General features: G+C 41.8%; 1 protein-coding gene and 1 long non-coding RNA gene across 5 annotated transcripts in view; one reads left to right on the top strand and one right to left on the bottom strand.

The window, feature by feature from the left end:
- TNFSF4 (TNF superfamily member 4) overlaps positions 1-24,590 on the top strand; it is a 49,787-nt gene extending 25,197 nt beyond the window's left edge. Inside the window, exons 1-4 of one of the 4 annotated variants that reach the window (XM_083507262.1) lie at positions 3,973-6,606; positions 12,184-12,340; positions 14,308-14,344; positions 24,188-24,590. In XM_083507262.1, coding sequence (XP_083363388.1) covers positions 6,436-6,606; positions 12,184-12,340; positions 14,308-14,344; positions 24,188-24,191 — 369 coding nt within the window. In that variant the 5' untranslated portion in view covers positions 3,973-6,435 and the 3' untranslated portion in view covers positions 24,192-24,590. Of the gene's footprint in view, positions 1-3,903; positions 6,607-11,988; positions 12,341-14,307; positions 14,345-24,187 lie in introns of those variants that run through there. The other 3 variants (XM_083507261.1, XM_083507260.1, XR_014527098.1) reach the window with 3 other exon arrangements.
- On the bottom strand, positions 698-3,773 carry LOC310708657. The gene is made up of 3 exons (XR_014527126.1): positions 2,819-3,773; positions 1,482-1,579; positions 698-1,044 (listed from the first exon to the last, which is right to left on the bottom strand). It is a non-coding gene; the product is annotated as an uncharacterized lncRNA (long non-coding RNA).
- Positions 24,591-24,965: the final 375 nt, after the last annotated feature.

Genomic DNA, 24,965 nt, shown 5'->3' with positions numbered 1-24,965 from the left:
ACCAAAGACCCCTCAGCTCCTCTCTCTGATTTCTCAGCACATATTATTCTCTGCGTGTTATAAAATTTTACATATCCTTACATTATCTATCTAACATGTTAACTAATAAATTTGTGTATGTTTATTCAAAACTTGCCAAGGAGTCCATTTCATTTTGTTGTCTTTTTAGATAGTCATACCTCGGGTTGAAGTAGCTTCAGGTTAAGTATTTTCGGGTTGCGCTCCGCAGCGACCCGGAAGTAATGGAGCGCATTACTCCCAGGTTTCACCGCTCACACATGCGCAGACGCTCAAAATGACGTCATGCGCGGAAGCAGCAAATCAAAATGCGCAGGCGTGGGTTGCGTTCGCTTCAGGATGTGAACGAGGCTCCAGAACGGATCCCGTTCGCATCCAGAGGTACCACTGTAATTTGTAAAAAGTTCCCATTCTTCCTTAAAGCCACAGTTGTCCTTGTCCCAGTTCTGCATAGTTTATCAGTTTTTTTGCCACTGTTCTTTCATTGGGATTTCCTTGTTCTTCCATCTTTGTGCTAACAAGACTTGCTGCTGTTGTAGCATACATAAATAAGTTTTTTAAAAAAAATTCTTGGCAGGTCTTGTCCTACAATCCCTAACAAAAATGCTTCTGGTTTTTTTTTACAAATGTCATTTTAAACATTTTTTCCAATACATTGTATATCATTTCCCCCCAAAAATTAATTTCTCTACATTCCCACCACATATGATAAAAAGTCCCTTCTTTTTCTTTACATTTCCAACATATATTTGACCTGGTTTTATACATTTTTGTGATCTGTACTGGTGTAATATACCATCTATATATCATTTTCATATAATTTTCTTTCAAGAGAGAACAATCTAAATTTCAACTTTACTTTCCACAGTTTTTCCCAGTCCTCAAATTGTATATTATGTCCTATATCCTGTGCCCATTGATCATAACCGGTTTGACCTCCTCATCTTTTGTTTCCCATTCTAGCAAAATACTATATGCTTTCTTCAGCAGCTTCCCTTCTTCTTTTGAAATCTAGAAGTTGTATAACTAAACTGTCAGGGAACTGACATCGGAGCTAGAGGCGGAGGGAAGGCTCTCAAATGATGCTGGAGAAGGGCCCAGCAGGGAGAGAGGCAGCTCCGCAGATGGGGAAGCAAATCAGCGCAACACCAGGGATATAGAGGGGCTGATGGGGGAATCGGCGGGAGGGCTCCAGGACTCTTCACCGGACACCAGCGGGGAGAGCACGGGTCCTCCACTACCCACGCCCACCCTGCGCAGAGGACTTCCGCGCAGAGAGAGTAGGAGGAGACTGGGTGTCAAACAACTTTTATGTTGGAAAAGATTTAAGAAACGCCCACTGGCGGATTCTGCTAGCGACTGAGGCAGCCACGAAGTGAAGGGCTGTGCAGACTGAAAGGTTTAGCAAGGCAACAAAGCTTGGAGAGGCGGCAACTTACGCACGAGCAACCCATACACATTACATAAACCCTTTCTTATTATCTTCCTTGTACATCTCATGTAGTTGTCTGCAGTGTAAACAACTCTGAAAATGGTCTTTAATTTCCTCGTAATCTTTTAGCTTCCATTTCCCTTCTTTTTTTCTTTTCTTCTATAAATATTTTATTAGGTTTTCAAATACAAAGTTAGAAACATACACTGAAGAAAAAAGTAGAAGAACAAGAAAAAGAAGAGAAGAATAGAAAAAAAACAGCCAACCATTCAACACATTTTTTATATAACTAACTGGACTTCCTCGCATCTCCCTTACCCTGCGTTCTTTATAATAAAAATATCAGCAAATTATTACCTTGTTTCGTACCTTGTTTTGTACTTTTCAAATACTATACCTCTAAATTTGACATACTTTTCATCAATTACATATATCTTAAATTAAACATAGTATTACCTTAGATTTTAACCTTTTCTTACTTAAAATATAATTTCATATTTCCCAACTTTAATTGCTGAAGCTATAGTTTCCGAATCGTGTAAATTTTTAACATTCATACAACTTATATTGTTTTTGTAAATAGTCCTTAAATTTTTTCCAGTCCTCTTCCATTGTTTCTTCTCCCAGATCTCAAATTCTGCCAGTCATTTCAGCCAGTTCCATGTAGTCCATCAATTGTGTCTGCCACTCTTCCAGTGTGGGAAAATCTTGTGTCTTCCAATATTTTGCGATAAGTATTCTTGCTGCTGTAGTTGCATACATAAAAAAAGTTCTATCCTTCTTTAACACTTTCTGGCCAACAATGCCCAAGAGGAAGGCCTCTGGTTTCTTGGAAAAGGTATACTTAAATACCTTTTTTAACTCATTATAGATCATTTCCCAGAAGGCCTTCACTCTTGGACAGGTCCACCAGAGGTGAAAGAATGTCCCTTCAGCCTCCTTACATTTCCAACATTTATTATCAGACAGGTGATATATTTTTGCGAGCTTGACTGGGGTCATGTACCACCTATATATAATTTTCATAATATTTTCTTTCAAGGCATTACATGCCGTGAATTTCATTCCGGTGGTCCATAACCTTTCCCAGTCCTCAAACGTGATGTTATACCCAATATCCTGAACCCATTTTATCATGGCTGATTTGACTGTCTCATCCTGAGTGTTCCATTTAAGCAGCAAGTTGTACATTCTTGAAAGTACCTTAGTCTTTGGTTCAAGCAGTTCTGTCTCTAATTTCGATTTTTCCACCTGGAATCCTATTTTTTTATCCAATTTGAAAACCTCTTGGATTTGAGCGTAATGTAACCAATCTCGCACCTTATTTTTTAATTTTTCTAAGCTCTGCAGCCTCCAATTGTCTCCAACTGCTTCCATTTCCCTTCTTGATCCTTCAGCAATTCTCTATATGTAGGCCAATTCCCTTTTTTGCCAAGCAGTTTGAGTAACAAAGCTTCAATTGGCGATAACCACCAGGGTGTTTTTTGTTCTACTAAGTCTTTATATCTCTCCCACACCTTCATTAGTGATCTCCTAATTATATGATTGTAGAATCCTTTGTGGATTTTCCCTTTCCCTTTCCCATACCATAAGTATGCATGCCATCCAAATCTGTTATGACCTTCCAAATCTAATGCTTCTTCCTTTTCCAGTTTTATCCAGTCCCTAATCCATACCAAACATGCAGCCTCGTAATACAATTTGAGGTCTGGGAGGACAAACCCACCTCTTTCTTTTATATCTGTATCTTATGTTTAATCCTTGGCCTTTTGCCTCCCCCCCCCCCGACAAACTTTGAAATATCCTTCTGCCATTTTCTGAGGCAATCATCTTTCACCATTACTGGGACTGTCTGGAACAGAAAGAACATTTCTGGCAATACATTCATTTTTATCACTGTTATTTTTCCTAGTAGGGAAAGGTTCATTCTGCTCCATATTTCTAAATTCCTTTTTATCTCAGACCACACTTTTTCATAATTGTCTTTGTAGATATTTATATTTTTTGCTGTTAACCATATCCGTAAGTATTTTACTTTTTTATGAACTTCCATCTCAATACTTTGTATCAACTCTTTTTTCTTTTCTTCATTTTTTTTACTAATAGCTTAGTCTTATTTCTGTTTAATTTAAATCCTGCCACTTCCTCAAATTCTTGAATCTTTTCTATCACTCTAGGATTAGATTTTCTTGGATCCTCCACCCTAATTACTAAATCATCAGCATATGCTTTCAATTTAAATTCACTTTTTCCAGTTTTTACCCTGTGATCTCCTTATCTGCTCTTATATTTCTTGCAAGTACTTCCAGGACCAGAATAAACAATAGCAGTGATAGCGGGCATCCTTGTTTAGTTCCTTTTTGTATCTTACATTCATCCATTATCACCTGATTTACAATTAACTTGGCATTTTGTTATGAATATATTGCTTGTATTCCTTTTAAAATTGTTGTTGTTGTTGTTTAGTCGTGTCCGACTCTTGGTGACCCCATGGACCAGAGCACGCCAGGCACTCCCTGTCTTCCACTGCCTCCCGCAGTTTGGTCAGACTCATGTTTGTAGCTTCGATTTAAAAATTTAGGTCCAAAATTAATTTCTTCAAGCAATTTTTTCCATGAACTCCCAAGACACATTGTCAAAGGCTTTTTCAGCATCTATTTTACAGATTTTTTCCATTCTTTATACAGTTCTAAGAAATATTTTACCAAATGCTGCTCTTATTTCCTTCATCTTGTCAGTAGTCTTTCCATTTATATTAATTTTATTTATGGAGTTTCTCTGTTCAATTGCCACGCTAGCAGTTTTCCTGATTTATTGGCATGTTCAAAGTACTTCTGTTTCATTCTTTTTATCTTTTAGCTTATTTTTTCATTAGCTATCATTAACTATCATTGGGTTTGTAATATTCTAGTTGCCTGCTTAGCTCTTTATTTGCTTTTTTTGACAATTGTTTCTCCTTTTCCATAATTTCATCTAAAATCTCTTGTTTCTTTCTTTTTTCCTTTCAATTTCCTTTTAAATGAACTCTGTTGTATAAACAGTCCCCTCATTACCCCTCATTTAATGAGCTTTCATCCTGATTTGCTTGCATAAAACTTATACAGAAGTTAGACCGTGTCTAGTTTTTATTGAGTGTTTCAGGAGCATTTTGTAGGGATGATATACAAAAATGAGCATTTATCCTGATTTGCTTGCCCAGTGTTTATATATCTTCTTGTTAATCATTTGCTTGCCCTACACTTTTCAGTGCATTTTCCTGCCCTTTCCCAACCACAAAAGGGCCATTAAAAAGGATTTGATGTGCCATGATGGCCAAGTACTTTCACCCGCTTTAATTGCACAGTCCTTCTGCAAAAGGCAGGCTTGAAGCTCTACCCGTCAATAAATAGATCTGAGCCACAAGGGGGCATCTTGGGAACTCTCCTAGAAATAAGAACTTTTCATTTGACTTCAGAAGTGAGCAAAATGCTTCCTTGCTTATTAGATTATATCAAAGGTAATGTTATGTTTTATATGTCTGTTGTTTTTGCCATGGAGTTTTTTTGGCAGGGATACTGGAGTGGCTTGCTGGACCATAAAGAAGGCTGATTGCCGAAGAATTGATGCTTTTGAATTATGGGGCTGGAGCAGACTCTTGAGAGTCCCATGGACGGCAAGAAGATCAAACCTCTCCATTCTTAAGGAAATCAGCCCTGAGTGCTCACTGGAAGGATAGATCCAGAAGCTGAGGCTCCAGGACTTTGGCCACCTCCTGAGAAGAGAAGACCTCCTGGAAAAGACCCTGATGTTGGGAAAGATGGAGGGCACAAGAAGGGGACAACAGAGGACGAGATGGTTGGACAGTGTTCTCGAAGCTACCAACATGAGTTTGACCAAACTATGGGAGGCAGTAGAAGACAGGAGTGCCTGGCATGCTCTGGTCCATGGGGTCATGAAGAGTCGGACACGACTAAACAACAACAATGTTATGTTATTTGCCCTGTGTTCATGGGACTAGGACAGATTACGGTACTTTTTAAAATAAAACAACCATATGAAAATGGTACCTTGTTCTGATTGAAAAAAAAAACTGTTGAAGGTATTTAAAAATGAAAAATAACCTCCTCTACTTGAAGAATTTGGCCTTGCTGGAGGTTTATGTTCTCATGAGAATATGGGAATTGTAGTTTATACCCCACAGAGCTACAGTTCCCAGCACTGTTAGCAAACTACAATTCCCATTCTTTTGGGGGGTATACACTGTAAGTGTATGGTGTGTACACAGCTATAGAACTTGTTTGAATTTAAGGGGTAAAGGTTAGAGGGAGCATACATGATTAGAGGAGAAAAGGGAGAAGCCAAAGATCAAGGGTTATGGTTTCAGGAGTAAGAGGCAGTACTAAAGAGACCCGGTTAATACCAGGGGCTGGCCTAGCATCTTTTATTTAGAACCATAGAATAGTAGAGTTGGAAAGGACCATGAGGGTCATCTAGTCCAACCCCCTGCAGTGTAGGGATCTTTTGCCTAATGGGCTCAAATTCACAACCCTGAGATTAAGACCAACTGAGCTATGCCAGCTAAACTTTGCTTTTATTTATTTTATTTGTAACCCATCTATTTCTAGCTTACTGTGTTGCACTGTGTTCACTGAGTGACATTTGCCTTGTGCGTCTTCTGACCCAGACGCTCAGAAAGGGGGTCAGACAGGCCTTTGCTCCACGTTTGGGAGGCACAGCCAGGAAAACAGAGATCTATAAATCTCTGGGGATCAGCTTAAATGTCTATTAAAAATGAATTGGGATATCTTAAATATCAACCACCACAATCACCCACAGAAGGAGAGAGAGTGAGATTCAAGGGAAATTTCATATTAGTCATAAAGAAGTTCCCCGCCTCTGTTTGCATATAAGGCTTAAAATGATCTCTTAATGCTATTTAATAGCTGTCCCTGGGAATTCACAGCTCTCTGGCTTCAGTGTTGATTTTCTTCCTTTGTGCTTTGCACATGGAGGAACAAGTGGAGATGGAGGCCAGAAAACTGGAAGAAGCACCTGCTGAGAAGTGTGAGGAGGACAGGAAAAGAAGCAGACAAATCTGGATGCAGCTTGGGACCATGGCTGTACAGCTGGTGGTCTTGCTTGCCTGCCTGATCTGCATTGGCTTGTGCTACCTTAGGGTAAGTCTGCAAAAGAACCTTACAGGTATGACTCTCCTGACAGATTCACACAGACGAGGCTTTCCCATCCTGAAGTCCACAGTTTTGTTTATGTTTAGGCTCTCCTGAATCAGAAAAAGGCACACACTTTTCATATAATAGGGTTGCTTTCATATAATAGGGCTCTTTTAAAACCACAAGATTGGTATTGGAAAGCCTGCTATTAAAATGGTCCCTTGGTCTGTTCATCTGCATGTATGCTAAGGAACACATACAAAAAGCTGCGGGCTTCTGTGGAGTTAGGGTATGTGCAAATCTATCTTTGCAGAAGTTACAATGTAAATGGCAGGTTATTTGAGCTCTTCCTCTGACTCAAATATTTAGCCACACTGTTTCCCTCCTTAATCACAAGATTCTCCAACAATGTAGGACAGGTTTATCGCTTTGCTTCCTTAAGAGAGAAATATTATAGCCATTTCTCACATCAACTGTTGTTAGAAACGGGTGGTTTTAAATACTAGGAGCACGTAATGATCATTTCCACTTGGTGTTCAACAGTTATTAGTATACCTCAAAAATCGCCAAGTGCCTTTGGCTAATGATAAACTTTGTCCTAGTTTTCATCATTTGTTGGTAAATCTCAGAATTTGTAACTAGTAAATGTAAAAAATCTCATACCACTTATTTTTGAAATTGGCTGATAATCTCAAGGCTTGGCAATCTTAAGGACAATTTTAAAATTCTATTCTCATGTTTATATTTTGTTAGAAAATGCTAGGCTTTATCAAGGCACACTGAAACAATTGGAAAATAAATCTTAGAACCATAGAACTGTAGAGTTGGCAGGGACCCCATGGGTCTTCTAGTCCAATCCCCTGCAATTTGCCAGTAAACTGTTTTTAAAAACCTTACCAAGTTCATTAAATAAAAAGTGCAATGCCACCCTCATTCCCAAAATTTAGTGATAAATACCATCACTGGAAAATAACACAAGTAAACCTCACATTTTTATTTTGGCCAGATTCAACAAGGGAGGTCCAGATTTGGAAATGTACCATATTTTTCGTCCTATAGGGTGCACCGGCCCATAGGACGCACCTCGTTTTTTTTTGGGGGGGGGAATGAATTAAAAAAATATCTCCCCCCCCCGCTGCGGCTGCCGCCCCAAGCCTTGTGCACACCTGCCCAAAGCACGGGGCACCCTCCGGAGGGCTCCGCGTGCTTCGGGCGACAGGCTGCCGCCCCAAGCCTCGCGCACTCGGCGGGACCTCCTGCTGGGCGCGCAAGGCTTGCGGACACTCGCCGGGGTTGCAGGCTGCTGCCTACAAGCCTTGTGAGCCCGCGGGAACTCCCACCGGGCTTGCAAGGCTTGCGGATAACTTCCTGAAGCCTGGAGAGCGAGAGGGGTCGGTGCACACCGATGCCTCTCGCTCTCCAGGCTTCAGCGAAAGCCTGCATTCGCCCCATAGGACGCACACACATTTCCCCTTCATTTTTGGAGGGGAAGAAGTGCGTCCTATGGGGCGAAAAATACAGTACTTGCCTACGGAAGTGGGGCTGGGTTTGCCACACACAGATTAGAAGACCACAGGGAATAAAAGTGAAGAGAGGTGGAGACGGGTGGGAGTGAGACCCGAATAAGTGATAGTCCTGATCATCCAGGGACTGCTAAGCACCTTGCGGGGGACAACCAATTTCTAGTTCTGAACACAGAGGCTGGGGCAAAGGGGGCTTTATCGCTGTTATTTATTAGTGTTTGTGGAGAACAGGAAATACTAAAATAAAGACAGTTGCAATGAGGGGGCGGTTGGACCTTAGCATGTTGACATTCTTTGAGAGTCCAGTTTGCCCTGTTTGTGAACTCCATGCCAGTTGAAATGTGCTTAGGATACTATTTCTGTGCTGGGGAAAATTTTTCACAAAATGCTAGTACAATGAATTTACAATAGTGGTTTCTGCTGTCACAGCAGCATTACACCACACTAATTATTTTCCTCTCAGTGAAGTTATTTAAGAGTAGTCCTGACTGTTTTTGGCTCAGGAAGTTTCATTTCAGCCATTTTAATCGGTCTTGGAATAGCAGCATTTCAAACTGTGACTTATTTTTTTAAAATGTAGCTAAACATTTTATACATATTGAGACACATTCTAAATCAGCCTAGTGTTTAACACTGTATCAACTCAAACGTTTCACTACTTCTTCATCAACCTGTAATTGATGTAATGGTCAGATTGGAGAGGAAAATGTATCTGATCTACCCTGATGGATAGACCTGCAACCATACATGGAACAAAATAAAGGTCCATGAGAGAAAGGTAACAATCTGATGCATGATTGATGGGCTGATCCAAGAAATAAGATCATCTCTCTTAGCTTTGCAGGTTTTGTTCTTTTTAATTCTAGTGTGTGGGTTTTGTCAACAGAAGTAGGGTTGAACTACTGGCTAATTAGTTTCCTCCTATGATAAACTCCTCTGGTAGAGGAATACGGCTGTCCATTTGGAACCAGTAAACTGTACTATATTTTGCTTTTATCAAACAGGTCAAATCATGCCTTAATATTTAGTTTTAAACTAAGCATGTGGTTATTTAAATTTTATTTAAAATGTTGGCAATTCAAGAATGAGTTAGACCAAGTTAATGGCCTTTTAGGCTTCCTCCACATGAGTAGGGGGTTTTGAATAATAAAAATTATATGTCACCGGGGGGGGGGGGTGTCAGGTTTTTAGAGATGCTTAGGTGGGGAATGGCCCAAAAAGATTGGGAACCACTGCTCTAGATTTATTGTGGGGAACTTTGTTGCTAATTCATGAATACTAGCCTTTTGATGTGCTAAGAAAGTTCCTTAACCAAAAGTGCTTCTTAGAGTAAACTCATCAGGAATAAACTCATCAAAGCAACATTCTGGAGTTCTAATTAGATGGGGAACCTGTTGGGAGATAGCCCTGAGGCCTTGTGCCTTCCCCCAATGCAGCGTCGCCCGAGATTCATCACTCCGGTCTCCCGTCACGTTGATGTGACCCACACCCTCCTGGGACATGAGCACATGACCAGCAGAGTCCAAAATAGTCCAACATTCAGCTTCCCTGGATGTGTATGAGAGGAAGAAAAGCTTTTCTCTATCCACTCTCCTTACCGTGTTTAATTTTATAAACTTCTGTCTTGTCGCCTCTTACTTGCCTTTTCTCTAAACTAAAAAGTCCCAGATGCCTCCAGCCTTTCCTGTCAGAGGAATTGCTCCATCCCCTTGATGTGGGGCTGCCTTTGTGCCTGATCTGGAAGCTCCCACTGGCGCAGAATGTGGAGGCTGGAAGGGTGGTGAAGACAGACAGACAGCAGCTACCGTATTTTTCGCTCTATAACACGCACCCGACCATAACACACACGTAGTTTTTAGAGGAGGAAAATCCGTAGGCATGCCACCCCTAGGCATTCCCTCCATAACACGCACAGACATTTCCCCTTACTTTCTAGGAGGAAAAAGGTGAGTGTTATGGTGCAAAAAATACGGTAAGTCCCTGGAAGCTTGCCCGTGCTGCCCAAATGCTTCTGGGTCAAGTTCAAGGTTCTTGTATTATTTTACAAGACCCTTAAGAACTTGGCTTCAATATACTTTTAAGGACAGAGGTCTTCAGCCAGTTACTGTATGTGGTCCCGCATGCAGGGGTGGCCCATTTTGGCACCTGAGGTGAAACGGGAAGGTGCCCCTGCACTCCCCAGCGCTGCTGCCCAAGGGTCACTTGCCAGGGTTGTGTGGCTGTGGCTTCCAGCGAGATCTCACAAAAGCTCCACAAGGTCTTGCTGGAACCTGGAAACTACAGCCCCTCCCTGCCTCTCCAGTGGAGGCAGGCAGAGGGGAGAATTGAATCAACTCCTTAGGAATTGCCAGTGCTTTTTTTAAAAAAAAAGGTGCCAGAACTCACCATGAAGTTGTTACAGTAAACATTTGGAAAAAAAACAGTGCTGGTGCTGCATACTCTTGAGTATCCCAGGAAACATGCACTGTTAATTGCTGCAATTTCATTAAAAACCAGAGACTAAAATGTATGGACCTGCAGGTACTCCCACCAGACTTGGAAGTATGCTCCCCCAGCAGCCTCACCAGCAGTTGGCGAGCATATTAGATGCTATCTGTAACATTTGTGCTGGTTGGCAAGGAAAATAATAGGTATAAAAAGAGAATTCCTGGGTGCCTGGTGCTCTGGCAAGAGAGCCCTAGCAGAGATTTAAAATCACAAAATATGCATTGAAGTAGAGCATGGAAATATAGGCTGTTAGACTTTTAAAATCCCTCCTCCTAGCTTTCTTCCAAAGTTGCCCACACCCCCTTAGCATAGCAAGTAAAAATGGTTTACTTGCAAACTCTTCAAAGGTCAAATGCATGTGCTTTTCCGTACAGCAGCAACATTTAAACATTTAAAAAATGTTTCTAAACATTTAGAAAAATGTTGATAAAGCCACATGGTCTATGCTTGGAGCATCCAGCTTAGACATCCTTACTAGTTGGTTCACATGAAGGAAAGGAAAAAGAACAAAGGCTTTGGTATTTATCAATAGTTTTAAGAAGAAAAGATGAAACGGGGATTGGAGACACTCTGTTGTTGCATGCTAGCTATACCAAGTGGGAATGTCCTTGAGAAGGTTGCAAGGTTGCTGTGAAGGTGTCTGCTTTGCCTTTTGAATACTGTAACCACCATCCATACTTGGTTTGCTTTCTGTACATATACACTGTTGACATGAGCCAACAGTGTGACGCAGCAGCTAAAAAAGCCAATGCAATTCTGGGCTGCATCAATAGGAGTATAGCATCTAGATCAAGGGAAGTAATAGTGCCACTGTATTCTGCTCTGGTCAGACCTCACCTGGAGTACTGTGTCCAGTTCTGGGCACCACAATTCAAGAAGGACACTGACAAACTGGAACGTGTCCAGAGGAGGGCAACCAAAATGGTCAAAGGCCTGGAAACGATGCCTTATGAGGAACGGCTAAGGGAGCTGGGCATGTTTAGCCTGGAGAAGAGGAGGTTAAGGGGTGATATGATAGCCATGTTCAAATATATAAAAGGATGTCACATAGAGGAGGGAGAAAGGTTGTTTTCTGCTGCTCTAGAGAAGCGGACACGGAGCAATGGATCCAAACTACAAGAAAGAAGATTCCACCTAAACATTAGGAAGAACTTCCTGACAGTAAGAGCTGTTTGACAGTGGAATTTGCTGCCAAGGAGTGTGGTGGAGTCTCCTACTTTGGAGGTCTTTATGCAGAGGCTTGACAATCATATGTCAGGAGTGCTCTGATGGTGTTTCCTGCTTGGCAGGGGGTTGGACTCGATGGCCCTTGTGGTCTCTTCCAACTCTATGATTCTGTGATTCTATGATTCTATGATTCTATGATTCTATGATTCTAAGCCTAATTAGTCCCACTGTGAATGACATCTGAAACCAGGACCGTGCAAATGAAAGCAAGCTTGAAAATGATGCCTAAAATCCTTCCTCCCAACATAATTCTGCCTTCATTTGGATTCAAAATAAAGGCTGGTTTTCTCTGCCTCTAGATACTTCCACAATATTCCAACCTACCTGTATGTTTGGTTGCTTGCAGAACACAAAGAGCATCTGCCACCACCATATGAGGTTGAGCAGGAGGACACAGAGTGGTAACCAAACCCCCAGGCATCACGATCACAAGCACTCTCTAGCAGCTGCATGCACCACCTACAGACTAAGGGAGACCAGCGCTTGCTCCCACCTCTTCCCTAGTAAGAGGCCCATTTACAAATGTCAAGAGCTCTCTAGGCAGATGCCAAAGTGCACTGGCCGTTTGGGGGCTGTTTAGGGGAAAACCCTGGTCCTTTGCTCTTTTTTTTAAGCTGTGAAATTGTAATCATCTTTGTTTTGTTTTTTTAAAGATATTTATTAAAGTTTCAACATATTACAAAAATAAGCAAAAAAAGAAAGAAAAAATAAGGTGTCTTCTAACAGAAAGAACCAGGGAAGATGTTGCTGCTCTTTATGCTTGGAAGTACAGTTGGAAAACTGTACTTGGGGGACTGTGCCAGTCTGCTGCAGTCTAAATAATAGCCTTATGCTCACTTAAGGGATGCGGGTGGCGCTGTGGTTTAAACCACAGAGCCTAGGACTTGCCGATTAGAAGGTCGGTGGTTCGAATCCCCGCGACGGGGTGAGCTCCTGTTGCTCGGTTCCAGCTGCTGCCAACCTAGCAGTTTGAAAGCACATCAAAGTGCAAGTAGGTACCGCTCTGGCGGGAAGGTAAACGGTGTTTCCGTGCGCTGCTCTGGTTTGCCAGAAGCGGCTTAGTCATGCAGGCCACATGACCCGGAAGTTGTACGCCGGCTCCCTCAGCCAATAAAGCAACCCCAGAGTCGGCCACGACTGGACCTAATGATCAGGGGTCCCTTTACCTTTACCTTTAACTTAAAGACTAAAATCCTAACCCTGCTTACTTGGGAGGAAGCCCCGCTGAATTCAAAAGGATTCAGTTCTGAGTAGACATGGTTAGGATTGTGCTGTAAGGATTCTGTTAGGAGTCATTCTGCAAAGAAACAGGAAAGATGATTGTAACTTTAAGAACTGTTTCTGTGAGTTCTGGGTGTGGTTTTCTAGGCTGATTAGGTACAGCTGGTGATGACTACAAAAGGAGGAGAAGTTGCAGTTTGAATTTGCCTGCAAAAGAGAACACCCACATGCTTTGCATTTGTAAGGTTGTAAATAAAACTCTTGCTTGAGTATATTTTACACCTGTCTCATGGTTCTGTCGTGTGCTGCCAGGAAGATACAGCTCCAATAGATTCTACTCAACTAAATGACTAGTCAAGTGATTTCAATGGTTCTACTCCAAATATGAGTTCCTTAGACACAACCCTAACAGACCTATTGTAGTATAAACTGTTTCAGTCTAAAACTCATTTCATCAGACACATGGCAGATATATATTAGATACACATGCACACACACAGGGAGAGAGAAAATTTTAATAATACCGCAGTCTATGTTATGGGCATGTGAATCCAGTTATATAACTAAAACAAAGGCAGGAAATAATACTGGATAGCAACATGGCTATTTTGGAGCTACTGTATATGTGATGTCTTCAAAGTGAAGTTACTGTACAGGCTTGTGCTGGGGGGGGGGGGTGTGCTATGCATGAGATGCCACCAACTGCTCTAATCCCCAAGCCTGCAAAATATTAAATATCCTGCGGCCATCATTCTTGACCCGTCTGGTGTTTACTAAGAGCTCAGCTTTCCCCGTTCTGCCTCTGAACACAAACACACAGGCCAATGTTCCCAGCATCTCTCGGGGGGGGGGGGGAGTGAATCGGGGTGCCAACTTGGATAAAATATTAACGGGGGGGGGGGGAGAGATAAGCTCCACCCTGCTCACATGATGCAGTGCATGCACACCATTTGAATGGCAACGTTCACCAACTTTAGGGGGCCCCAGCATCCTCATATAGGTTTTTTTTTGGGGGGGTGAAGGGACCTTAGCCCCTAGGAGTTGCACCTGCAGTGGATCTGCACAGGCAGTGCTCTGGAGTTCTGTAGCTTGCGGGAAATAGTTGTACTAAAGGACTGCAGTTGAGACCTCTTAAAACTTCCCATGCAAAAGGCCCCATAATGTTGGTTCCCTGGTGTCCCATCATGTCTGCATTTCCATCTGGAGCTTGTAGGCACCTTTCATAACCTCATGTTTTGTTGTGTTTCAGAGTCCAGACCCACAGGCACAATGGATCTACATCAAGTGTGAGTTCTCCTTCTCCTCCTCCTCCTCCTTCTCCTTTGCCCTATTCCAAAGGCTTGAGGTGGGTTGCACTGTTCTCTCCTCCCCCATGACCAGTTGATGCTTCCAATCTTGACTTCCCTCCAACCCAATTTGCCCAGAGGGAACTGAAGCAGCAATGAATATTCTCTGACCAGGCTGCATGAGGGAGAAGAACACTCTCTCCCGGGCTCTGCATTTGCCCCTCTAGTGAACATCCAGGCAGGAAAATGATCTAGATGGGCTTTACCAGAAAGAGAAGAACCGTCTTCACCCTCTCCTCCTCGGGTTTGCCTGTTCCTTCCAGTGAAAGAGGCAGGAGAATGAATTTAGGTTGAAACAGTTGGAGAATAATTCCTACTGGTTTCTTCTCTATTCCCTTTTACTGCAAACAGCCTGATACCTGAGCAGGGCAGAGATAAGAGGTAGAATGAAGGTCAGGAGGTGGAAAGCTTTTGGTTCAGCTAACGGCAGGTGTTCTGGGTGGAGCCAAGGATGCGCAGGGGTGGGGAGATCAGTAAGACATTTAACACAAGCCTACCGAATTTGCACTTTCTCCAACAATATGTGGACCAAAAAACAGATACAGTGGTACCTTGGGTTACATACGCTTCAGGTTACAGACGCCACTAACCCAGAAATATTACCTTGGGTTAAGAATTTTGCTTCAGGATGAGAACAGAAATTGTGCGGTGGCGGCACAGTGGCAGCAGGAGGCCCCATTAGCTAAAGTGGTGCTTCAGGTTAAGAACAGTTTCAGGTTAAGAACAGCCCTCCAGAACACATTAAGTTCTTAACCCAAGGTACCCAAGGTATTCTTCTAAACTGGCTCTCTGACCAAATAATATGTACAAAAATTTGTATATTAGATGAACGTGTGAATTAAAAATGCACATTTAGGAAATAAATATATAAAATATATTATGTCAAGGGAAATGGCTTGCAAAAAATGTGTATTGGGCAAAACTGCATACAGCCATGTGCAGCCTAGAAGAAACGTGCATTTGAATGCTGATGAACTTTCATGAGGACTTTAAAAAATAATACAAACTGATGCAGAAATGTGGAGAACTGAACATAAGATGAGAAACTGAGGTGAAGCCAAACAGATGTATTTCTCCATGCCTAGCTGGGCGCCTGCTTGGGTTCCAGGGCAGGACTGCTGCGCCAGCTGGAAGTGGGCGTGAGAGGAGACTTTGCCCTTCAGCTGCCATTGCAAAGTTACAAAGCACAAAAAGGATATGCAAATGTCAGCCCCCAGATTTAGACAGAATTGTAGCAGCAAAAGATGTATACAAAGTGTTTCCAAAACATACAGAAGAATAAAAAGCATTTAAGCAAATGGTGGGTAACAAACACACAAAAAGGCTACAGAGAACAAAAATGGTTAGTTTGAATATATTTGGTGCAGGTAGTTCAAAAATAACAATCTGCCTGGACCAACAGCTTAAACTCTCTTGTTTCTAAGTCAGAGGTAGAGATAGATGGAAGTGAAAAATATTACTGTTGTTCTATCAGGATTGGGTGTGTGTGTGCTAGGGGTTCAGCAGGCGCAGTGGAGGCTCCGGAGCAACAGGGAGAAATGGAATGCAAATGCTGTGTTTAGGACAGAAAGGTAGAAAGAACAGCAAGATTTGGAAAATGGTGGGACAGAGAGAAACTCAAGGATTCAAGGAAGGGGGGCTAAGTGCAGGGAAGGAGCAGCTGAGTTCCCTGAAGTTCCCTGTGACTCAAGAATCTGGGGGTTAGGGCTTGAAGAGCCAAGCTCTCAAATTTTGAATGTTAGCAGACTGCATTTTATCCACAAAGGTAGGCCTGCTTTCTTAGGCTGCCCTGAGCCCGGCCTTGTGTGAGATTCCAGCACAGCCGAGGAACTTTAGAATCCTTCCAAAATGGGGCAGAGCGGAGAAATGACTCCTGTCCCCTTTAGATCACCCTGAGAAAAACGACAAGCATGGAGAAAGAGGTCAGGGGACAGGTTGGAGGAGGCAGGAGGGAAATGCCAGCTGGGATTGGAGCTGAGACATATGGTAACTTCTGACAGAAGAGTTTGGATTTGATATCCCGCCTTTCACTCTCCTTCAGGAGTCTCAAAGCGGCTAACATTCCCCTTTCCCTTCCTCCCCCACAACAAACACTCTGTGAGGTGAGTGGGACTGAGAGACTTCAGAGAAGTATGACTAGCCCAAGGTCACCCAGCAGCTGCATGTGGAGGAGCGGGGAATCGAACCCAGTTCACCAGATTACAAGACTACCGCTCTTAACCACTACACCACACTGGCCAGTTTTTACCCAGAGGCCTAAGTGAGGCAACCATTTTCTTTTTTTTTTATAATAATATTTATTAGTTTTCCAACAAATTGAACACAACACTACAAAAAACCAAAAGAAAAAAAAAGAAACATACAACAATACCATACAATACTAAAAAAACACACACACTGCAAAACACTAACACACAACTAACAAAACAAAACAAAAACCATTTAAAACACAGTCCAATTCCAATATCTTATCTTTCATTCCCTTATTTCCACGACCTCCTCACACCTCCCTTTTTGTATTCCACTTCTATTAATTGTTTCAGCAATTCCTTTCCATCTTCCTCTGTTTTCTATCCTATAATTGTCTTAACACATTCTAACCTTATTTTTCCCTATAATGCTCTAATAATCTATTTATTAATTCCTTATAACATTTCTACTAAAGCCATATAACTTCATTCCAACATTTTTCTAACATTCATTAATTTTACAGTATTTCTGTAAATAGTCTTTAAACTTTTTCCAATCTTCTTCCACCGACTCTTCTCCCCGGTCTCGGATTCTGCCAGTCATTTCCGCCAATTCCATGTAGTCCATCAACTTCATCTGCCATTCTTCCCTGTGTCTTCCAATATTCTTGCTGCTGTTGTTGCATACATAAAGAAAGTTCTATCCTTCTTTAACACCAATTGGCCGACCATGCCCAGGAGAAAGGCCTCTGGTTTCTTAAGGAAGGTATATTTGAGTACCTTTTTTAATTCATTATAGATCATCTCCCAGAAAGCCTTAATCCTTGGGCACGTCCACCAAAGGTGAAAGAATGTACCTTCAGTCTCATTACATTTCCAACATTTATTATCGGGCAAATGGTAAATTTTTTCAAGCTTAACTGGTATCATGTACCACCTATAAATCATTTTCATTAAATTTTCTCTTAAGGCATTACATGCCATAAATTTCATACCTGTGGTCCATAACCGTTCCCAGTCAGCCATCATTATGTTATGTCCAACATCTTGTGCCCATTTAATCATAGCTGATTTCACCGTTTCATCCTGAGTGTTCCATTTCAACAGCAAGTTATACATTCTTGACAAATTCTTGGTTTTTGGATCTAACATTCTTGACAAATTCTTGGTTTTTGGATCTACATTTCTCCCAACACCCCAGAGGACAGGATCACACTTCAAAACGACCTTGACAGATTAGAGAACTGGGCAAAAATAAACAAGATGAATTTTAACAGGGAGAAATGTAAAGTATTGCACTTGGGCAAAAAAAATGAGAGGCACAAATACAAGATGGGTGACACCTGGCTTGAGAGCAGTACATGTGAAAAGGATCTAGGAGTCTTGGTTGATCACAAACTTGACATGAGCCAACAGTGTGACGCGGCAGCTAAAAAAGCCAATGCAATTCTGGGCTGCATCAATAGGAGTATAGCATCTAGATCAAGGGAAGTAATAGTGCCACTGTATTCTGCTCTGGTCAGACCACACCTGGAGTACTGTGTCCAGTTCTGGGCACCACAATTCAAGAAGGACACTGACAAACTGGAACGTGTCCAGAGGAGGGCAACCAAAATGGTCAAAGGCCTGGAAACGATGCCTTATGAGGAATGGCTAAGGGAGCTGGGCATGTTTAGCCTGGAGAAGAGGAGGTTAAGGGGTGATATGATAGCCATGTTCAAATATATAAAAGGATGTCACATAGAGGAGGGAGAAAGGTTGTTTTCTGCTGCTCCAGAGAAGCGGACACGGAGCAATGGATCCAAACTACAAGAAAGAAGATTCCACCTAAACATTAGGAAGAACTTCCTGACAGTAAGAGCTGTTCGACAGTGGAATTTGCTGCCAAGGAGTGTGGTGGAGTCTCCTACTTTGGAGGTCTTTAAGCAGAGGCTTGACAACCATATGTCAGGAGTGCTCTGATGGTGTTTCCTGCTTGGCAGGGGGTTGGACTCGATGGCCCTTGTGGTCTCTTCCAACTCTATGATTCTATGATTCTATGTTTCCAATTTTGATTTTTCCACCTGGAAACCAACTTTTTTGTCCTATTTGTATGCCTCCATTATTTGATAATAATGGAGCCAATCTCGCACTTTGTTTTTCAGTTTTTCAAAGCTCTGCAATTTTATTCTCTCTCCATCTTGTTCCAGAATTTCCCAATATTTCGGCCATTTGGCCTCCATATTGAGTTTTTTCTGTGCCTTCACTTCCATTGGTGACAACCATCTTGGGGTTTTCCCCCCTAACAAATCCTTATATCTTATCCAAACATTAAACAATGCTTTTCTAACAATATGATTTTTAAATGCTTTATGTGCTTTTACCTTATCATACCACAAATATGCATGCCAACCAAATACATTGTTAAAACCTTCTAAATCCAACACTTCAGTGTTTTCGAGAAGCATCCATTCTCTCAGGCAGCAAAAAGCAGCTGATTCATAATAAAGTTTAAGGTTTGGCAGGGCAAATCCACCTCTTTCTTTAGCATCCGTTAGTATCTTAAATTTTATTCGAGGGCGGTAGTTCTTGAGCTGTGTCTTTTCAGTCTCTGTTTTTGGTATATGTGTAATGTAAGCTTCCTTCCATGACTCTGGTGCCTGTCTTCCTTCCAATATTTCATTGCAGACTTCCTTCAATGGTTGTATTAACCATTCTTTCAAAGATCTGTAATATCTTGAAGTCAAACCATCTGGTCCTGGAGATTTGCCTAATTGCATGTTTTGGATGGCCCCTTCCACCTCCTGATCCGTTATCTTATAATTCAACATTAGCTGTTTTTCCTGAGAGATTTTACGTAGTCCATTCATTTTTAAAAATCGATCAATATCCATTTCTTTTTGCTTCTCCTGTGTATAAAGTTGTTTGAAGTATCTCTGAAAACACTTCCTGATCTCCACTGGGTTCTGTATATTCTTTCCTTCCACTTCCAAGTTCGTAATAGTATTGAGTTTTTGTCTTTTTTTCATCTGCCAGGCCAACAATTTTCCACACTTATTTGCCAATTCAAATGTCTTTTGCCTCATCTGTTTGATCTTCCATTCTATTTCCTGATTCATCAGCTTCATATATTGTGTTTGGTATAGCTTTATCTCTTTCAGGATCTCCTGTGACTTTGGTTTTTTTTTTTAATCAATATTTTATTAAGTTTTAACAATAAAAAAGTTCAGAAAAATACAAAGACAGAGTAAATACAAAGTTACAAAATACAAAAATACACACTTTAAAAATGAAAAGAGAAAAAGAGAAAAAAACACATATAGAAAAAGAAAAAAAAAGAGAAAAACCCTCTTTCTTAATTTCATCTTTAGTTAACTTATTTTCCTGACTTCCTCACGTCTCCCGTTCTTGTATCCCTTTTAATAATTAATTCAGCAAATTTGTGTCCTATTAGTTTATCTATTATTAATCCAATCTTACATTTTACCTTGTTGCTAGAGCCCCTGCAATTCATTTCAATGTCATCAGCATTCAAAAATTTTACAGTACTTCTGCAAATAAGTTTTAAATTTCCTCCAATCTTCTTCCACCAACTCTTCTCCCTGGTCTCGGATTCTGCCAGTCATTTCCACCATCTCCATGTAATCTATTAGTTGCATCTGCCTGTCTTCCAATGTTTTGCGATGAGGATTCTTGCTGCTGCTGTAGCATATATAAAAAAAATTCTATCCTTCTTTAACACCGATTGGTCCACTATGCCCAGGAGGAAGGCCTCTGGTTTCTTCGGGAAAGTATATTTAAATACCTTTTTCAGTTCATTATATATCATTTCCCAGAAGGCCTTGACAGGATCTCCTGTGACTTTGGTTTTGCTCTCAGTTTTTTCTCTCCTTCCTTTATTTTCCCCAGGATTTTATCCTTTTTTCATTCTGAATTCTCTTCTTAATTGTGTTCTGTTGTATTAGGAATCCTCTCATAACCGCTTTGCTTGCGTCCCAAATTACTCTTTTTTCCACTGTAGTATTCATATTTATCTCAAAATAATCTCTTAGAGTTTTTTGGGCCTTCTTAGTCACCTCTTCATTCCTAAACAAAGTATCATTCATCCTCTATCTAAAGGAACCAATTGACGTCAATTTCATTTCCATCTTCACAGCATTATGGTCAGAGCAAGTTTTAGGGCAAATCTCCGTTTTGCAGATCTTCGGGACCAGTCCCCTGGTTACCCATATTTGATCTATTCTTGTCCAAGTCATTTTAGCCTCAGAGAAAAAAGTTCCCTCTCTTCCCAGAGGGTTGTTCATTCTCCAAATGTCAACTAAGTCCATACTTTCAGTCATGTCAAAAAAGGTTTTTGGTAGTCTACCATCTTTGGTGACTACCTGTCTCTGTGCCTTGTCCATATTTGTAGACACCACTCCATTCATGTCTCCCATCAAAATCATATTGTAGTCCATATAGTCCATCAAAATCTCATGTAGCTTCTTAAAGAACTCCGATTTTCCTTCATTTGGTGCATAAATACCTACAATCAGAAATTTCTCTCCTTGTAATTGAATTTCAATTGCAACAAATCTTCCTTGGTCATCTTTAAATATGAATTTTGGTGATAGGCTCTCCTGTGCATAAAGGACCACTCCTCTTTTTTTTAACTTTATCCGATGAAATAAATTATTGGCCTAATCTTTTATTACTCAATATCTTCCTATGTAGCCTTATCACATGTGTTTCTTGTAAACAAATCAAGTCCAAATGCTCTTTTTTCAATAAATGAAATACTCTCCGCCTTTTTTCGGGGGAGTTCAGTCCATTCACATTCCAGCTCAGGACCTGCAGCGCCATCATGTGGCTACTCTGGTACCCCCCCAACTGCACCCAATGCTTGCTCCTCTTCTGTTGGTAGTGATGATGGCATGTTCACCGGGAGGTCCAATCCAAAGGATAATGTCGATATATCCAATGTTCCCCTGTTTGTTGATCTTCTGTCCGATGCTCTTTGCTCTGGTCCTCTATCTGGTGATCTTCTATCCAATGCTGTTGGCTCTTTTCCAATTCCCTTCTGCAGATCTTCTTCGTATTTAATCAAAAACTTTATCTTCTACTGATCTTATTTTTATTTTCCTTCCTTTGAAACTGAAAGATAGGCCTTGGGGGAACTCCCACCTAAAGATGATTTTATTCCTTCTCAGCAGAGCAACAATATCTCCGTAGTTGGATCTAAGATCCAAAAGGTATTTTGGAACGTCTTTAAAAATTTCCACTCTTGACTGATGTATTTCTAGATTCTTCTGGTAGTGCCAACCCAAAATTTTGTCTCTCTCTTCTTTGGTCCGGAGAGAAATCACAGTCTCTTGTTCTATTCGTCTCTTTCTTCCTTCCTCTTCCAAGTCTAAATGCCCTCACAATTCTAAACTCTTCTTGACCCAAGTACAATTCCCAAAAATCAGCAAATTCCTGTGTAAGAAAATCTATCAGGCTTTCCTTCTCCAATTCCGGTATGGCTCTAATCCTCAAATTTGTCTGTTTTTCTTTAAGTTCAATCATAGCAAGCGTCACCTTGTGTTCGTCAAGTTGTCTCTGTAGGGTTGGCACTACCTCTTTCTCCAATTGAGTTACTTTACAATCAGCTGCTGCTGCCTTCTCCCTAGCTTCCTCCGCAGTCTGCCGTGTCAAAGTGGATTCCTGTATCAGTTTCTGAATGGATTCTGTATTGGTGTTCACCTTTTGTCCCAAGTTATTTATACTTTCTGTATTTAAAACAATTTTATTAGTTGCAGTATCCACTTTCTTATTAAGCTGTTCCAGTGAATCATTTATCTTACTTAATGCAACTGCTAGAGACTCTTCTGTCGACATTCCTTTGGATTTTAAATGTACTGATGCAGAAACAGCAGCCGCAGAAGAGGCAGAGGGGCCTGATGTTGAAGCTCTCCTGGGTTGCTGCCAAGTCTTACCGGATCTCAATGTTCCCCCAGCTGCTGGCTGTTCTGTTTTTCCCTTTTCATTTGCCATAACACTTAGCAAATTCAAGGTCAGTCCCAAAGTCTCATGGTTTCTTATCTTGTGACTGGAAATTCCCCTAGCCCAGCTCTTATAAAGCAACCAATTTTAAAGACTTCCACTAGGGGGAAACAGTTTCTATTTGTAATAGTCTATTAGTATCCTCTTTCAAACACAAGTCCAAAGTTAGTTTCAATTTTTTAGTTACTTTTACTCCTTTTTAGTAACAGCCGGAGACGATAGAAACAGTGTATTTCTCTTATTTTGCTAGCTGTCAAAGAACATTCTAAGCGCTGTCAATGAACATTCCAAAACTTCGGTCCTGCTAGCAGTCCGTTTCCAGGGTCAGAGCAGCAGCATTTTTACTCTTGTCGCTCTCTCTTGCAGGTATACTCTGTCCTCAACTCCCCCCCTTCTCCTGCCACCAGGGGGGGGGGGGTTGTACTCTTTTCCGACGGAAATTTAGTCTTTTACAGAAGGCTTTCCAAGACTTTAGCTTGCAGTCTTATTGCTTCCATCTATTTACAAATGGGGAAGGCGGACTTCCTGTGTTGAACCTCCCCCGTTTCGATGCCAAATTAAACTTTTAAAATCCAATTCTCCCTCTTCCGCTCTACTCACAGATAGTTCTTTGAAGTCAAATTGTCCACAGGAAAAAGTCAGTGCTCTCCGGCAACAGCTATGCGGCTTCGCTCCGTGGAAGAAGCAGATGATTCGAAGCACCGCGCCGCTCACCCCACTTCACTCCGGATCCCCGAAACCGGGTTTCCCTGCGAGTAGGGGAGGCGCAAAAGGTGCCCGCTGAATCCCACGCTCACAGGCTTTTCCCGCCTGTGATTTTTTGTGGGTCTCCGCCTTTGCCGTGGCGGCCAGAGCGAATTCCCACATGGCAAATTCCTCCCGATCAGAGGAATTCCCCCATTATCCGGAGGCACCTCCCCGGAAGTCCATCGAGGCAACCATTTTCTTGACAGAGATCTGAAATTTCAAGTGCTGAAATGTCAGGTGCTGACAGAGTTTGTGTGTAAAATTGAGGAGTCTGGAAATGCAAACAGCAACGGCAGGTAACAACCAGTAGGGAAAATGCTTGTTGGTTAAGACCTGTGGCCCCAAAGAGATGAGAAACAGATTAGGCGCAGAGTCGGGAACTTGCATACTTTTTTGAAGATGAGAGCGAGTTCAACTCCTTTCAATGATTCTAGTTTCGTCCTTTCAATGAGGGCAGCTCCTAGAAGTTCGCTTTCTCTGTTGTGTTGCCAGATCCTTGTGCTTTGTACAGCCACCAGCAGAACAAGGGTGTTAAGGGACAGTGAGATTGAGCACCTTGGAAACAGACACCCCCCCCCGCCACCTATCGAAAGTGGGTGAGAGGCACTATTTTGTGGTTGGCTTCAGATGCCCAAATGTCTTGAGCCAACCCCACCCAGTATGCTTAGGGACAAGCCCTATTTCATGCAAAAGCTTCGGCAAAGACCCTTGCTTCTTTACCTTCTTTTATAGATTTTCTGTTCTCTTGCTTTTACAATCCACCTCCAATTTTCTTTTCTCATAAGAGAAACTAGTAGGTTAGGGACTAACACATTTGTGGCTTTTCCTGTGTTTTCTTGCATTTCAGATGATTCCATTGCCTATAAGAAAGCGATTGGTATTAAAAAGAGGGATGGCACAATGGAAATAAATGTTCTAAACCGCTCCATCCCAATCCACTGCGATGGCCTCTACCTGTTCTCTTTGGAGGGAACCATCACCCTGCCCAGGGCTCCGCACAAACTGATCCTCAGGGTCTACTGTCAGCCCCAAGAGCCCCTGCTGGAGGTAAATTGCAGTGAGGAGAATACAAAGGTGAAGGAAGTCTTCGTGCATGAATTTCGTTCCCAAGAGGAAGTCTACTTGGAGGCACACCCTAACAATATTGAAAATAATGAAGCACTCACGCTGGATCTGAATCTGAACCTCATCATGTTAACTCCTCGTTCATATTGCCGTCCTGAAAATTAATAAAATGACCAGTGAACTCATCTCCAGCTGTTTGGGCAATTGTGTACTGGCTTCGAATTAAGCACATCCAAAATTGACTCCCACTTGATGTATTTGAGAATAATTGTTCCCGGATCTAATTAGTGTTGGTTGGCCAATGGCATAAAAATTTAAACAGCCCACCTACGCCCTGACCGCGTGCTGACCTTGTGTGGATGGCCATCCCTTGCAGATCAGGGTCTTCTGTCCCTTCTGAACTGAGCCTATGCAGAAGAACGCATGGAGCTTGGGAGGGGGAGCCACTGGGTAACATCCCAGTGCTGGCATATGGCATGTGCCAAACATGTGCAGCCCTCCAAGCGTATAGGTTCGTGACCGTGCAGTTTTGAGCTGGAAGAAATTCAGTCAGACTCCAA

The sequence above is a fragment of the Podarcis liolepis genome, assembly GCF_965112155.1.
Source record: "Podarcis liolepis genome assembly, chromosome: 6".
Classification (NCBI taxonomy): Eukaryota; Metazoa; Chordata; class Lepidosauria; order Squamata; family Lacertidae; genus Podarcis; species Podarcis liolepis.
The sequence above is the reverse complement of the archived record's forward strand: the minus strand, read 5'-3'. Positions and strand labels throughout refer to the sequence as shown.